At 37.8% G+C, this 14,003-nt stretch overlaps 3 protein-coding genes across 4 annotated transcripts; all 3 read left to right on the plus strand.

The window, feature by feature from the left end:
* The first annotated feature begins 669 nt into the window (after nucleotides 1-669).
* LOC110761300 (uncharacterized) lies at nucleotides 670-1,553 on the plus strand. Its single transcript, XM_021963748.2, has one exon. It carries the CDS (start codon nucleotides 763-765, stop codon nucleotides 1,324-1,326), a length of 564 nt encoding a protein of 187 aa, XP_021819440.1. The 5' UTR covers nucleotides 670-762; the 3' UTR covers nucleotides 1,327-1,553.
* Nucleotides 1,554-3,237: 1,684 nt separating this feature from the next.
* On the plus strand, nucleotides 3,238-3,744 carry LOC110761216 (uncharacterized). Its single transcript, XM_021963642.1, has one exon. The coding sequence runs from the start codon at nucleotides 3,238-3,240 to the stop codon at nucleotides 3,742-3,744; it is 507 nt and encodes a 168-aa protein (XP_021819334.1).
* A 3,977-nt stretch (nucleotides 3,745-7,721) lies between these two features.
* On the plus strand, nucleotides 7,722-11,479 carry LOC110761329 (Leucine-rich receptor-like protein kinase family protein). Of its 2 annotated transcripts, XR_015833151.1 has the most exons (5): nucleotides 7,722-7,786; nucleotides 7,909-7,953; nucleotides 8,045-10,683; nucleotides 10,898-11,361; nucleotides 11,410-11,479. XR_015833151.1 is itself a non-coding variant. In XM_021963790.2 (4 exons), exons 2-4 carry the CDS (start codon nucleotides 7,949-7,951, stop codon nucleotides 11,257-11,259), a joined length of 3,006 nt encoding a protein of 1,001 aa, XP_021819482.1. In that variant the 5' UTR covers nucleotides 7,722-7,786; nucleotides 7,909-7,948; the 3' UTR covers nucleotides 11,260-11,479. The 2 variants fall into 2 exon arrangements, 1 of the variants encoding a protein (XP_021819482.1); XM_021963790.2 differs by having other exon boundaries at nucleotides 10,898-11,479.
* Nucleotides 11,480-14,003: the final 2,524 nt, after the last annotated feature.

The raw sequence follows: 14,003 nt of genomic DNA on the forward strand, positions 1-14,003 counted from the left end.
GCTCTCTTTAATCTACTTTTTTAGGCACCAAAGGTGTTTATATCAGAGGAAATAATACAAGTCATTTTCTAACAATATATCTTGTTCCCCCAATACTGAAAACGAAATCATAACTAAGAATAAGCTTTCATGGTTGGAATTATTTTTTTGAATTTATTATATTTGTTGGGTACTTAGCATCATTTTTCCTTATCATACATATGAATTGAAATAAAGGATTCAAGATTTTGTAGGACTTTAAATAAGTTTGTATTGCGCCAACAGGTCTAGTCCAATAAAAAGGGCCTTAACTTGCAGACCAGAGATCTTAGATTCGAACTCCCATAACATCTTAGTTGTGTGCGTATATTTGAGAAACTCCCTTCTCCTTGTTAGTTTAGACTATGACTTATACTGAAAAAAGAAAATTCAGTTTTTGCTGCAACAATAAGAGCCCACCACCCAAAAATGAAAAGAAAAAAGAAAAGAAAATTTCAAGTACAATTCTTAATGGAAAGTGAAAGCAGAAAGGGGCAATTAGCTTTTGATAAATATCTTGCTTGCACATATTCATTAATTACTGAAAATTACTTGTTCATAGAATCATAGTCCACATACATTTTCTCTCATCCCTCTAGAGATAACAGAGAGCAATATAAAATCACAACAGGGGCCTAAAAATCTTCAAACCCAATTTCAAAAAGTTTCACATCTCTCATAGCTCTAATTCACTTCATCTCCATTTCCACTTCTTTGTCATTGCTCCCTTAATTCTCTCATCTCATGGCACCACCAAACAGAGAAAACCAAAGGGGTTCATACTCTAACACCAACACTGTTCAAAAGCCACCAAGGCTTTCAATGGGAAGCCTTCAAAGAACCATTTCTGACATCTCAGATGAACTAAGCACCAGCACCAAAGAAGCCATTGATGCCATGCAGCTTCCAACTATCTCTGAGGTTGAGGATGCCAAGTGTGAGTGCTGTGGCATGTGTGAGGAGTGCACCAACGAGTACATCGATCGTGTGCGAAACCAGTTTTTGGGGAAGCTGATTTGTGGGCTGTGTGCAGAAGCTGTGAAGGAAGAGATGGAGAAGAATGGAGGCAAAAGAGAAGAGGCTGTCAATGAGCATTTCAGTGATTGTGTCAAGTTCAATAGGCTTGGCAGGGCATACCCTGTTTTGTACCAGGCTGAGGCCATCAAAGAGATCTTGAAAAGGAGTTCAAAAATTAGGGCCAAGTCTACAAGTCCTAGAGATAAGAGTGTTCAAAAGAATAATGCCATCACAAGGAGCTCCAGCTGCATTCCTGCGATTAATCGAGAAGAACTGAGCCCTAAACCCTGAACTCTAAACCCGAAACTTTTATAACTAGATGGTTTGATTACTCAGCTTCTAACTCTAGGACCTGGCTAATAAGCTACCTTTAGCCAAATTTATGGTTTCTTCTTTCTCCATATAATTTGAGCATGGTCATGTTTCTTACGGTGTAGACTTGTATGTGTAATCAAATAAGTAAACCAATGTACTTGAAGTCCATTATACGATATTGCATGTCTCAATCACAAGGACAATTACACCTGCTAACAGTCATCGGTAGATAATTCAAAATTTGACGTAATAGCATTTCTCAGTTTAATGACACTTCTTTTTCCAATCTTGAAAGAATTTTCAAATTTCAATTCTCTCGCTATAATGATAAAAATATATATTGCAGTAACGGAGCATAAGATTTAGTATAGCTAATCAAAACAAGGCGTTAACCCTCGAAATTAGGATAATATATGTTAGGATTAGAGTAGGTCAATGTTCAATTCCCTCCCAAAAAATTGATCACAAGCAACATGGTGTTATGTTTATTTCTTAAAAATAACAAAAACGCCCTCAACTAAAGATTTCCTAAGCATTTGTTTTCCACGGATGGGTCATTCTCCACGTCTTTGTTAAATGGTTGGAAGCTTTGATCGATGTAGTTTCTTCTTCTTTTTAGGTGTATCGTTATCGGTGCAATTGGTGGATTTGGAACACCAAAAAGCATGGAACACTTCTTTCGTGGGTTTATAAGAGACGTAGAACTAGATGGTTGGTGCAATAACATCCTCGCTCAAACGCTAATTACTTAGTAAATTAATACGACGCTAACTATTCGTTTGGACATACTCTATAATGTATCTCATAATTTGAATTGTTTATTTTATAAAATTAATAACCAAGACCTTGATTTCTTGTTATAAAGTAGTCTATGGACTCATTGAAGCCTCACGGATTAAATTCTCAAATATATATACATCTATTTATATGTGCATAGATCTTGAAGTTCTCACGAGTGGGAAAATTGAATACAATTACATGCATGTATCAAACATTATCACCTAAGCTAATGGTTATATATATATATAGAACTTCTATTGAGGGATTCCTCAAATAACTTATTTGAGGAACACTATTGTAGGGCTCACTCCGCATTATATTTTGCTAATTCAAACCATCTATTTTTTAAATAATCATTCAAAGATCATCTTTACAAAAAATCACTTGAATCCGATATCATTTGACCACTCAATTGAGTTATTGAAATTTTAGTACTTTCTTGAAGTATCATGTTCATTGATTTTGTAAAACACAATTGGATGTCGAAACGGTTTTTGATTTGTCTAATTTTTTGCAAGGATGATCTATGAATGTAGACTTAAAAAACAGATGATTTGAATTTTTAGAAAAAAATTCACATGATACCCTAAAGGATGTCTCTTATTTGAGGAAACCCTCAATAAAAAAGGAATATATATATATATATATATACATGGCCGTCAAAAAAGTGCAACACGAGCCCTAGCTATCAAATCAGCTAACAAATGGTGTGTACAATTTGCATATAAATTAAATTTTTTGGGTAACAAGGGGGTGCAATTTGCATAATAGTGGCACGAAAAAGCAACACCCATCTATTAAAAAATTATATATTTCAGTCTGTAAAGTGCATGCGACTGAGGAAAACTTATCGAAAACTATATCTACATAAACTTTAGACATTACACACTCTTGGATTCAACCTTTGAAAGGACTCTCTCCATACCCCAAAAAAAAGAAGATATTATTATATGCACGCCCTCATTTTGTATATAAATACCAATGCATGTCTTGTACAAATATAGCATATATCATACTATCAAGTCTATTAGCAAACATGGTAATGTTATCTTCAATTGTATTGCTTGTTCCACTTTGATTTTTTTATAAATCAGTGAATTTAAGCTAATGTCTATATATCTTTTTCGTGTGCGTGCATGCGTACAGAATGAGCAAAGGCTTCGAAAGGCAACCTCCGATGTGTCGAATGAAATAAACAAGTACAAGCAGGAATTGGAAAGTAGCAATGTTCTTGCCAGAATTGATGAAGTGAAGCAAGCAGAATGCGAATGCTGTGGGCTGAAGGAGGAGTGCACCGCAGGCTATATCAATGAGGTTGAGGACTCTTTTTCAGGAAAATGGGTTTGCGGGCTTTGTTCAGAAGCTGTCAAAGATAAAATGAAAAAGGTAGCTCCAAATGGTACGGCCATGCAAGAAGCTGTGATCTCTCACAGGGATTTTTGCCAGAAGTACAACAGCACCAGGCTCAATCCTAAGCTCTCTTTAACTTCTGCCATGAGGGAGATAGCGAGAAGAAGCTCTGAGAATAGAGATTCAAAGCACAACTTGCCAATGTCCAAGCTTGGCCGAAGAAAGAGCTGCGGCCCAAGAATTGATTTCAAGCAATATATGTAACAAAACGACTACTACCTGTCTCACCATATATACTTGGCATATATATATATTTGTTGTCAATCAATTTATTTGGATCATTGTAGGGTTCTTATATTGAACTAAGATGCATATTTATCTTCAAAGAGATAATTAAGCTTACGTTTACATGAAACTGAAAAATAGGCACAACCCAATTCTGGCGATGAAAAACCCATTTGACACAAAAGAAGCAACTGAGTGCGTAGTTTTGATACCGCATGAAAAAAGATCGCCACAAACCTCAATGAATTTGCGAAATTTGTCGAATATCATAAACCATGCTCAGCAATGGTTGCACTCTAGCCAGAAAGCTGTTAAATACATCAGGCTTATCTATAACAAACCAGCCACACATCAGTAACTGAATCCACAACATCTACAAAACTAAAACTGAACTAACAACTAAACCTAACTCAACTATAATTAACTGATATTTGAGCTGTGATACAGTGTTACACACTCTATCTTTGTTTAGGTCGCATCTTCTAAAGTAATGGGCTAGCTAAGATAGTCGTTTAGCCCCAAGTATGGGCTCAATCCTGACCTGTGCAAACTCCAAAAAAGAAAGTAAACCCAAAAAGGCTAAGACACTGGGTGCCCCTGGTCCCAAGTTAATCACGCTAAGACACTTTGAACCAAAATCTCATATAGCACGTGAGTTGCACACGTGCAATACAATCCACTTTAGGATTTTCGAAGTATGAATCATGGACCACTCATTATTAGAAAAACAAAACAAAAATAAATAAATTGCATGTGATTTTTTGGTACTTTTAGTCTCATAGCCCTTGGATCAATCGATCTCCCCATTTAAATCGGGCGGGTCCATAATGCGACAATGACATTATGCTAAAGCCCTTGGTGAGGTTTGTGTCCTTAATTTGCGATCAGGCGCTGTACATGGGCCTAGCATTATGTTGGTGTCTATAGAGGACCAACAATCATTTTAATCAAGGAATTACTTATACGAGTGATATGGTAAAATTCGAACACAAGACTTCGGGTGCATGCGTAACTATTCTTAACCATTTAGTTACGATATAGCTTTTCTTTTTCTTTCTTTCTCGTGGCTTTAATTTGGCTAAATGTGGCTCAATAACCCAGGTAAGTCAAAATCCCAGTGGACCCTTTCCGCCCGACATTTGCAGTCCATAATAATACATTGGAAATCTATTGTTTACAAAGAAAAAAGAGAGACAGAAAAGAAGTACTGCAAGCCAAAGTTGTCAATTATGTGATTAAACAAAACCAGCAAAGTATAATTAAAGTTTCGTCTAAGTGAATGAACATGAAGCCCTACAAATTTCAAAAAGACATCGACGCCCTTATATTAGGGAAATGGGTCGGCTCCTTGTCATGCATACCTCACAGATCAACTCATTAATTAATCAGTCAAAAAAATAAAAATAGTGTATGCAATGGAAATTTATTAGTATAATTCAATGTGCTCTTTACAGCATATGGGCATAAATGAACTTTTCAATATTATTAATATATATTGAAAGAGGATTATGAACTTAATCAACAACTAAACAAAAGCACAATGGATTAATATAATCTTATCCACATGGTCACATCCAAGTAGTGGATGAGCAATTGTTGAGCTTGATGCTATGCGTTTTTTCCTTCTTTTTTTTAATTTTTTTTTTTTAATTTGGTGGGAATAAACAAGTGTTAGAAGCAAGTATTATTCTCTGTGTGTCACTTTCTAGAAGACGATCGCACTTACCATTTTTGCCCACTAGCCTGGTGCTTGTGTCGTACAACCTAGAAGTAGAGATTTGGGTTCCTAGTGGCCTTTTTTACATGAGAGATATTAACATAGTGGAAAGAGCACCCCGCATATATTGTGTTTGAAAGATATATTAATATTACTGGAAGAGTACCGAGTATTTTCAAGATTTGAGTAAAGAGGGTTCTGAATTCAAATCTTATGAACGGAAGTTTGTTAAGATATTAAGAATAAAAAATGGAGATGTAGAGGAATACATCTTTATGTTTGGTTATGTAATATGTAAAATACTAGATTGAAAAAGATAGGTTTTGTGAGATTTGAACATTGATAGTGGGGAAAGGCCCGAAAGGGTGGGCGTGGGGATAAAAACATGAGAAAGATGGAGAGTGTAAAACCCTAGAAAATGGAGAGGAGGAAAGCATGCCGGAGTATGACAAAGACCACACACTGTATATTCCTTCGAGAAAGAGACTGTGGGTCCTCTCTCTCTCTCTCTCTCTCTCTCCCCTCACTCACAGCCCAGAGAGAGAGTTTGCGCACGAGCATTGCCACTAAGTGTATGTAACGTAAAGACCACCCACTTTACTACTTTAGTTTTCTTTTCAATTCATTCATTCATTTTTTCCTCTGCGCTTAGACTGCTTAGACTGCTTTGCCTCTCTCTCTCTCTCTCTCTCTGCTTTGCCTTTGAGTTTTAGCCCCACTCCACTGCTGTCTGTTCCTCCAATTTGCCCTCCTTTGTAACTCCTTTCCATAAGTTTTGTACTCTTTCCTCTCAGAGGCTCTTTCTCTCTAAAAGTTTTCTTTTTTTCCTCCTCTCTCTCTCTCTCTCTCTCTCTCTCCCTCTCTCTCCTCTGTGCTGCTGATCATCACAAGGAGAATCCTAGATAATAATGAAAAGCTACACTAGTCCAAACAAAAGGGGTTGAAGAATATTGCTTTTACATGTAGGGGAAGTAGTTCATATTGTTCAATTCTGTACTTCTATCTAGCTACCAAGTTACCCTCACTTGAGCCCTAGAATTACTTCCACTGCCAACTAAGTTCCATTTATTCCAGCATGTAAACACACAAAAAGTGAGCTTGAAGAATAATTTTGATTATTCATTTGCCATAATTTTGTCTGACAAAGTTTTTATTTAGAAACAAACCAATCAATGACATCACAAGTAGGTGTAGATATTGCATCAATGATTAGTGAAACTCCAACCAATGCAAGCCTTTGAATATTGCGTTTGAAGAAATCGATTATTCTTCTTAGGTTGCAAACAAGAGATCTAGCTACTTTGGTCATGAGATCTGAATGGATATAGCTGTCAAATTGTTACAACTTATGTTATCAAAAAATTGAAAATAGGGTTATATCAGTTGAGATTCAAAACTTTGACCCCTTTTTAGCTATCAGGAATAAAACCAAGGCTGTTTTTTTTTAAAGGACTTTTTCTATTTAGAGGGGCTTAGCATACTAATTAAACTCACACTACATGGATGTTAGGACTCGAAATCAAGACCTTTCTTGGGGAGAGTATTTGCTCCAAACCGCTACACTAGTGAGTCCTTTGCAGCTTGGCTTCAGTTTTAAGTTTTCCTAAGAAATTATTACCCTAGTACACCATGTTTCACTATAGGATTAATTTTGTTTGCTCCTTACTCATCTCGATATTGATATGATGTTAAATGCAAATCTTCCTCCCTAAATATAATTTTTCTTTTGACCAAAAAATATAAAAAATTCCAATTCATTATTAATCTTGTTCTTGAAGCTATAATTTTGTTAACAGAATCCTTCCCTTCTTCATAAGCAACATATGCAAACAAGTTTCTTGTTTCTTGTCCATGGCTAATATTCCAGTGATTTGCCTATTCACATACAGGCGAATGCATCCACAACAAAGCTACGTCATTTGCCTCTTCAATTTTTATTTTTTCTATAAAATGAAATTGAACAGTAAACGCATAAATGCATATAAAGTTTAGAAGCTCTTCAACAACGGTTACAAATTCCAGTCATCATGGCGCGAGTCAGTCAGCCAGTCAAAAGAGTAATTTGGTAAATAACCCGACAAAAATCAGAGTCTTTTTTCCAACATCTGTCCCTGTTTCCCTTTCAACCGTTCGTGTTCAAACATCATGCATTCTAAAGAAAGTCCAAGGTCCACTCTCGTAATTATCCCCAACTTCCTTGCCCACTTCCCCCACCTTCAACCCTCCATCTATTTAAACACCCGACTCTCCCACTCTCTCCCACTTACAAACTCTTTATCAATAGTTTCAAACTTCTCCAATCAGGTACGTTGCAGACATTTTTCCCTTTTTTTTGTTGTTTAATTTCAGTCAAATTTGTTTCCCCTCAAATTGTTGTTACTATAATCTAATTTTGTTTATTCTAATTTGTGGTTATAATCTTGTAGAAAATTGCTGCTGGGTTTGATTATAAATTCATGAAAATTAATGTGGTAAGTACGTTCTTTAAACTTGTTTAAGAAATTTCAGTAATTTTTTGTAGTTATGATTTCATGTTAATTACACGTTGTATAATTATTTCAGTGCTTTTCACGTGGATGCTATAAACTTTGAGCTGATGATGATGATGAAGATGGCCAGGAGACGACCTCATCAAACATGTCTCATTTCCTGCATGTTTATGTTCTTGTTCTTCTTCTCAAATCAAACGTCTGCTTTGGACGATGGCCACGAGCATCAACTTCAGCTTCTCTTGTCCTTCAAGGCTTCCATCAACGACCCTCTAAACTTCCTCTCAGACTGGAACAAGACCACCTCGTCCAACAATCCATGCAATTGGCATGGCATCACCTGCAACAACAACAACTCCTCCTCTTACATCAAAGCGATCGAGCTCTCCGGAAGAAACATCTCCGGCAAACTGTCATCCTCGATCTTCCACTTGTCCCACATCGAAACCATCGACCTCTCGAACAACCAACTGGCAGGGCAGCTTCCTAAGGACATGTTCGTCGGTGTGTCTAATTCGCTTCGGCATCTTAACCTCAGCAACAACAACTTCACCGGGGTCGTGCCGCAAGGCTCGGTCGCATCCTTAGAGGTACTAGACTTGTCCAACAACATGATTTCAGGGCAAATCCCAGACGGCATCGGATCGTTTTCGAGCTTGAAGTTTCTTGATCTCGGAGGAAATATTTTGGTGGGGAGCATCCCAAGTTCTATATCAAACATGTCTAGCTTGGAGGACTTAACCTTGGCCTCAAACCAACTGTCCGGAAAAATTCCAACCCAACTAGGCCAGCTAAAGAGCTTGAAGTGGATCTACTTGGGCTACAACAATCTCTCTGGACAAATCCCAGAACAGATTGGCAACCTTGTTAAACTGAATCATCTCGATCTTGTGTTCAACAAGCTCACAGGCCAAATCCCAGTCTCTCTCAGCAACCTCACTCAACTTCGGTACCTTTTTCTCTACGGAAACAAGCTCACAGGCCCCGTTCCACAGTCCTTGTTCGGGCTTGAGAAGCTCGTTTCTCTTGACCTAAGTGATAATTTTCTTTCGGGTGAGATTTCTGAAAATGTTGGTCAACTTCAAAACTTGGAAATTCTTCACCTTTTTTCCAACAACTTCACGGGAAAAATTCCCAGCGCTTTGGCTTCTCTGCCTCGGCTTCAAGTCCTTCAGTTATGGTCAAACAAGTTCTCTGGCGAAATCCCGAGACGTCTTGGATACCGAAACAACCTCACTGTCTTGGACCTTTCCACGAACAGTCTCACAGGGAAAATACCGGATACGCTATGCGACTCGGGTCGGCTTTTCAAGCTCATCCTCTTCTCCAATTCGCTCGAAGGCGAAATCCCACGAAGCTTCTCTTCTTGCAAGAGCTTGGGCCGAGTCAGACTCCAGAACAACCGGCTTTCCGGGGAGATATCGGCCGAGTTCACCAAACTCCCGCTTGTCTACTTCTTGGATATTTCGGGAAACAATCTCTCCGGCAGAATCGGTGAAAGAAAGTGGGACATGCCCTCACTTCAAATGCTGAATATCGGGAGAAATGGATTTTTCGGGAACTTGCCGGATAATTTTGGAAGTGAAAAGCTGGAGAACTTGGACTTGTCCGAAAATCGGTTTTCGGGGACTATCTCGCCGAGTTTCGGGAACTTATCGGAGCTAATGCAATTGAAGCTTTCTCACAACGAGCTCTCCGGTCCCATCCCGAAACAGTTATCTTCATGCATGAAACTCGTGAGTCTCGACCTCAGCCACAACCGCCTCACCGGTCCGATTCCAACCAGTCTTTCGGATATGCCGGTTCTCGGGGACCTTGACTTGTCCGAAAACGATATTTTCGGCGAGATTCCGCGGAATTTGGGTGTTATAGAATCACTCGTCCAAGTCAACATTTCTCACAACAAACTCCATGGGACTTTGCCGTCCACCGCGGCGTTTCTGGCCATAAACGCCAGCGCGGTGGCCGGTAACGACCTCTGCGGCGGCGGTGACACCACCACGAGTGGTCTACCGCTGTGCAAGAGTGATAAGAGAAACCCAACTTGGTGGTTTGTCGTCACTTGTTCTCTTGTTGCTCTATTGGGTTTTGGTGTTGCCGCTTATGTGTTTGTTATAATGCGGAGAAGAAACGATTTGAAGGTAAAAACAGTGGAGGGCGAAGGTGGGATTTGGGAACTACAGTTTTTTGATTCAAAGGTTTCGAGATCAGTCACAATTCATGATATTTTCTCGGCAGCCAAACAGGGTAATGTCATTGCAATGGGAAAGACTGGGATTTCGTACAGAGGAGAGTCGGTTTTGAATGGCATGCAGTTTGTGGTTAAAGAAGATACCATGAATTCAATTCCACCTAGCTTTTGGTGTAAGATGGTTGAGTTTGGGAGGCTTCGGCACCCCAATGTGATCAAATTGATCGGAATATGCCACTCCCAAAAGGGTGCATATGTGCTTTATGAGTATTGTGAAGGCAAAGTACTGAGCCAAGTTCTGAGGAATTTAAGCTGGGAACAGCGCCGGAAAATTGCCCTTGGGATTGCGAGAGCTCTACGCTTCTTGCATTGTCGTTGCTCCCCAAGTGTTGTTGCCGGTCGTGTGTCGCCGGAGAAGGTCATCGTAGATGCGAAAGATGAGCCTCGAATTCGATTGAGTCTACCCGGAATGGTTCAACCGGGCTCCAAGGGGTTCACTGCTTCTTCATACATTGCTCCAGGTACGTACTTGAGTACCATTTTTCATGCATGCATACATTATAATTAAACTATGTTTCTATATGTACATGTCATATCAGTATCTTACTTGTTAAACGAACCGAAATTTGAAATAAATAAAATACCGTCACATCATTTCGAGAACAAAATTAATGAGTCCAGCCATGCTCTAAACTAAATTCTAAAGCTCCAACTTTTTTTCTTCATATCTTGTAGAAGCTAAAGAAGGCAAAGGCATCACAGAGAAGAGTGACATCTATGGATTTGGGCTTGTCCTGATCGAATTGCTCACCGGAAAAGGCCCCGCCGACACGGAATTTGGCGTGCACGAGAGCATTGTAGAGTGGGCTAGGTATTGCTACTCCGACTGTCATCTTGACGTGTGGACAGACCCCATGATTAGAGGACACGTGTCGAGCAACCAGAACGAGATTGTAGAAACCATGAACCTAGCCCTTCACTGCACTGCTAGGGACCCCACCGCAAGACCATGCGCGGATGAACTGTATAAAACCCTAGACTCTACTATGAGGACAAGTTCTTGTGTTTCTAGCCTAAAAGTTTCTTCACCTTTTTGAGTTTTTTTTCCCTCAAGGATTTTTGTTCGAGTTTTCAGCTTCTTTTTTGTTAACTTTCTTTTTTTTCTTAATTTTTCTTGGTTTTATTATAACGTAATGTAAGTGTTAATTAATTAATTACCACCTTTTGTTGTATTTTGTAACATAAAGGTGTTAATTAATTGTTAGTACTATAAATATATATAGCTCAAATGTTTTGTTTGATGGTATGTTTGACATACTAGTGAGTGTAAAACTGTAGATAGATATATATATATATATATATATATATATATATATAAACTAAATGTTACTGCATTATTTTATATACTTTTTGGGTCCATTAATTCATTCATATGCATGTTAATTATGAATTTCCCCTCTTCTTTTTCTATATGTGCATGGCGTATTCTTTTAAAATTTGATTGTTAAGCATGCATGAGTTTAGCCAAGTTGACTAGAGCGGATGTGTTAGAGTGGAGTTCGAATTCCTCTCTCTATAGTTTAGATTAAATTAAAATAAAATATCACTTGTATAAAAAGATAAAAAAAATTGATTGTTAATTATAATATATTTGATCCAAAAAGTAATTTACAGTAGAGAAAAGATGGGTTGAGGCAATCATATCACATCCTCCTCTCCCTTTCTTTATGGGTTGCATGAGATAGGAAATAGGACCATTAAGGTGGGTCTTTTCCTTAAATAAATAAATAATTAAAAAAAAAAGGAAAAAAGAAGAAGAAAGACCACCAAAAAGATGAATTGAAATAAACCCTCTTTCTAATGGCATGCGTGAAAGCGTCAGTTTCATTCTTACGACCTACCAACATGTACAACAGTGCTCACCCTGATCTGTCAGATTTGTTTGTTCTTTTATAACAACTAAAACCCTGAAGGAAAAGTTTATTACATTTATTCTCTCATCCGGATTGTATGGACGCCATTGTAAATAGAGAGGAAATGGGGAAGAGGTTGTAGAAAATACACGGGCCTGCACAATAATAACGTTCAAACGTCTGCATAGGAGAATTTATGTGTATATACCTTAGAATTTTCCATAATTTATATGCATAATTAGTTACTGCACAGTTTATACAAAGGAAAAAGGGAGCTAGAAAAAGCAAAAACAAGAACAGAGGGTTGAATTGTTTGGCTATAGTATTACTCATGGAAGAAGAGAAAATGTGGGAACTGAATAGTCGTGATTAGTGAGTTAGGTCAAAGAACTAGCAAACATATATGGGGCTCTTCTTTTGCAGGGAACAACTGTACTAAAATCTGATCCTTTGATGATTATTTTTTGTCCCATTGTCGGGCTCGGGCAGGCCTTTTCCAGTTGAAAAAACAAGCCAAAGAATATTATTAACTGGCTCTATACAATCACAAAGCTGCATTCATATCTATTATGTAAAAGCACACTTGGCTAGCCTTTTTGCTTTACTTCTTCCTCTACCTTTTTTCTCTTATTTCAAACCAACAATGGTCAAAGGGTTTTACAACCTCAAGACACAATTCGTGCTATGATTAACCTTTAATTTTACTTTAAACCATGTGTTTAGTTTAGCATCTTGTTGAATATTTTCGTGGGGGGTAAAAAGATCGATCAAAGAGTTTTCGTTTAGATACCAGGAAGAAAATCTTTCGTGTGACCTTAATTGCTTGCCTTCTCTCTATAGTTGCAATTATGATTCTTAATTAATTAACAATTTGATTAGTGATTTCCAGCTTCTAATTATCATCCTATTAGCAATGATGAAAAGTGATACAAATCCTTTTCTTTAATCTGTACAGCTGACCTATATCGGCAGCAGAAGCAGTAGTCATAATAGTTACAAGATTCCATGTCTAAAGAGTCAGTCTAAACACATAAGTTTAAAGTAGCTGACATTTTTAAGAACAAACCCAGCTCAGTTTTGCTGGCATTCACGGATATGATCCATATTTTTTTTCGAAGGCTATTTCATCTCAAAAGCCTCAAGATTTCAATGATGGTTTCTCGGAGACCATGCAAAAGCTTCTTTGCCCTTCTTCTTTCCATTCAAAAAGCTCCTTTTCCTCTCATTATATACTCTTTTTCTTTTCTTATTTTTCATTTGGGGGGAGGTGGGGAGCTATAGGGTGTGTATGTGTATAAGAAGATTTTCATGTCCTGACGTGCGTTTTGCCTCCCCCTTTTGGTTTACTTTTGTAGATCAAAAATCAAACATTTTTCTGTGTGTTTCTTTGATTGAAGACAGGTGGGTTTTGTTTTCGAATTTTGATGTAGTAACAATAATTGGATACACGTGCATCCCATCGCATATATCACAGCAAGAACACTCATTAAACAAACCCTAGCCATTACCTCACAGTCAAGTATACCCCCACAACATGGGCAAACTTTAGTAACTGATGATGAGTAAACTGCATCCTCTCAACAAATCGAAACCTACTACACACGTTGACGTTCATAGGATTGAATCGAAATTCACATAGTACTGAAAGAGGTTTTAAGTTCGAATTTCGATTCTCCTCAATAATCTAAAATAATAAAAAAGCCCCACATATATATAGCATCATTCGAATTTCGATTCTCCTCAATAATCTAAAATAATAAAAAAGCCCCATATATATAGCATCATTGGGTTTGTTTGTGTGAGTCAGTAGGTAACAAACTCATACTAGAAGATGCTTTACTAGTGATTCAAAGAACTCAAGTTAATAAAATAATTTGGTGCTACCACATGGTGAAACGTGTTACAGAACAAAGAAAAAAAGAAGTGTT

The sequence above is a fragment of the Prunus avium genome, chromosome 1 (assembly GCF_965620075.1).
Source record: "Prunus avium chromosome 1, drPruAviu1.hap1.1, whole genome shotgun sequence".
In the NCBI taxonomy this organism is placed as follows: domain Eukaryota; kingdom Viridiplantae; phylum Streptophyta; class Magnoliopsida; order Rosales; family Rosaceae; genus Prunus; species Prunus avium.

What these genes read in the sequence shown, in the direction of transcription:
- LOC110761329 (XM_021963790.2), top strand. An exon ending in TTCTTCATACATTGCTCCAG is followed by an intron (nt 10,684 to 10,897) that starts GTACGTACTTGA and finishes CATATCTTGTAG; the next exon opens with AAGCTAAAGAAGGCAAAGGC.
- LOC110761216 (XM_021963642.1), top strand. Translation starts at nt 3,238, where the DNA reads ATGTCTATATATCTTTTTCGTGTGCGTGCATGCGTACAGAATGAGCAA.
- LOC110761300 (XM_021963748.2), top strand. Translation starts at nt 763, where the DNA reads ATGGCACCACCAAACAGAGAAAACCAAAGGGGTTCATACTCTAACACC.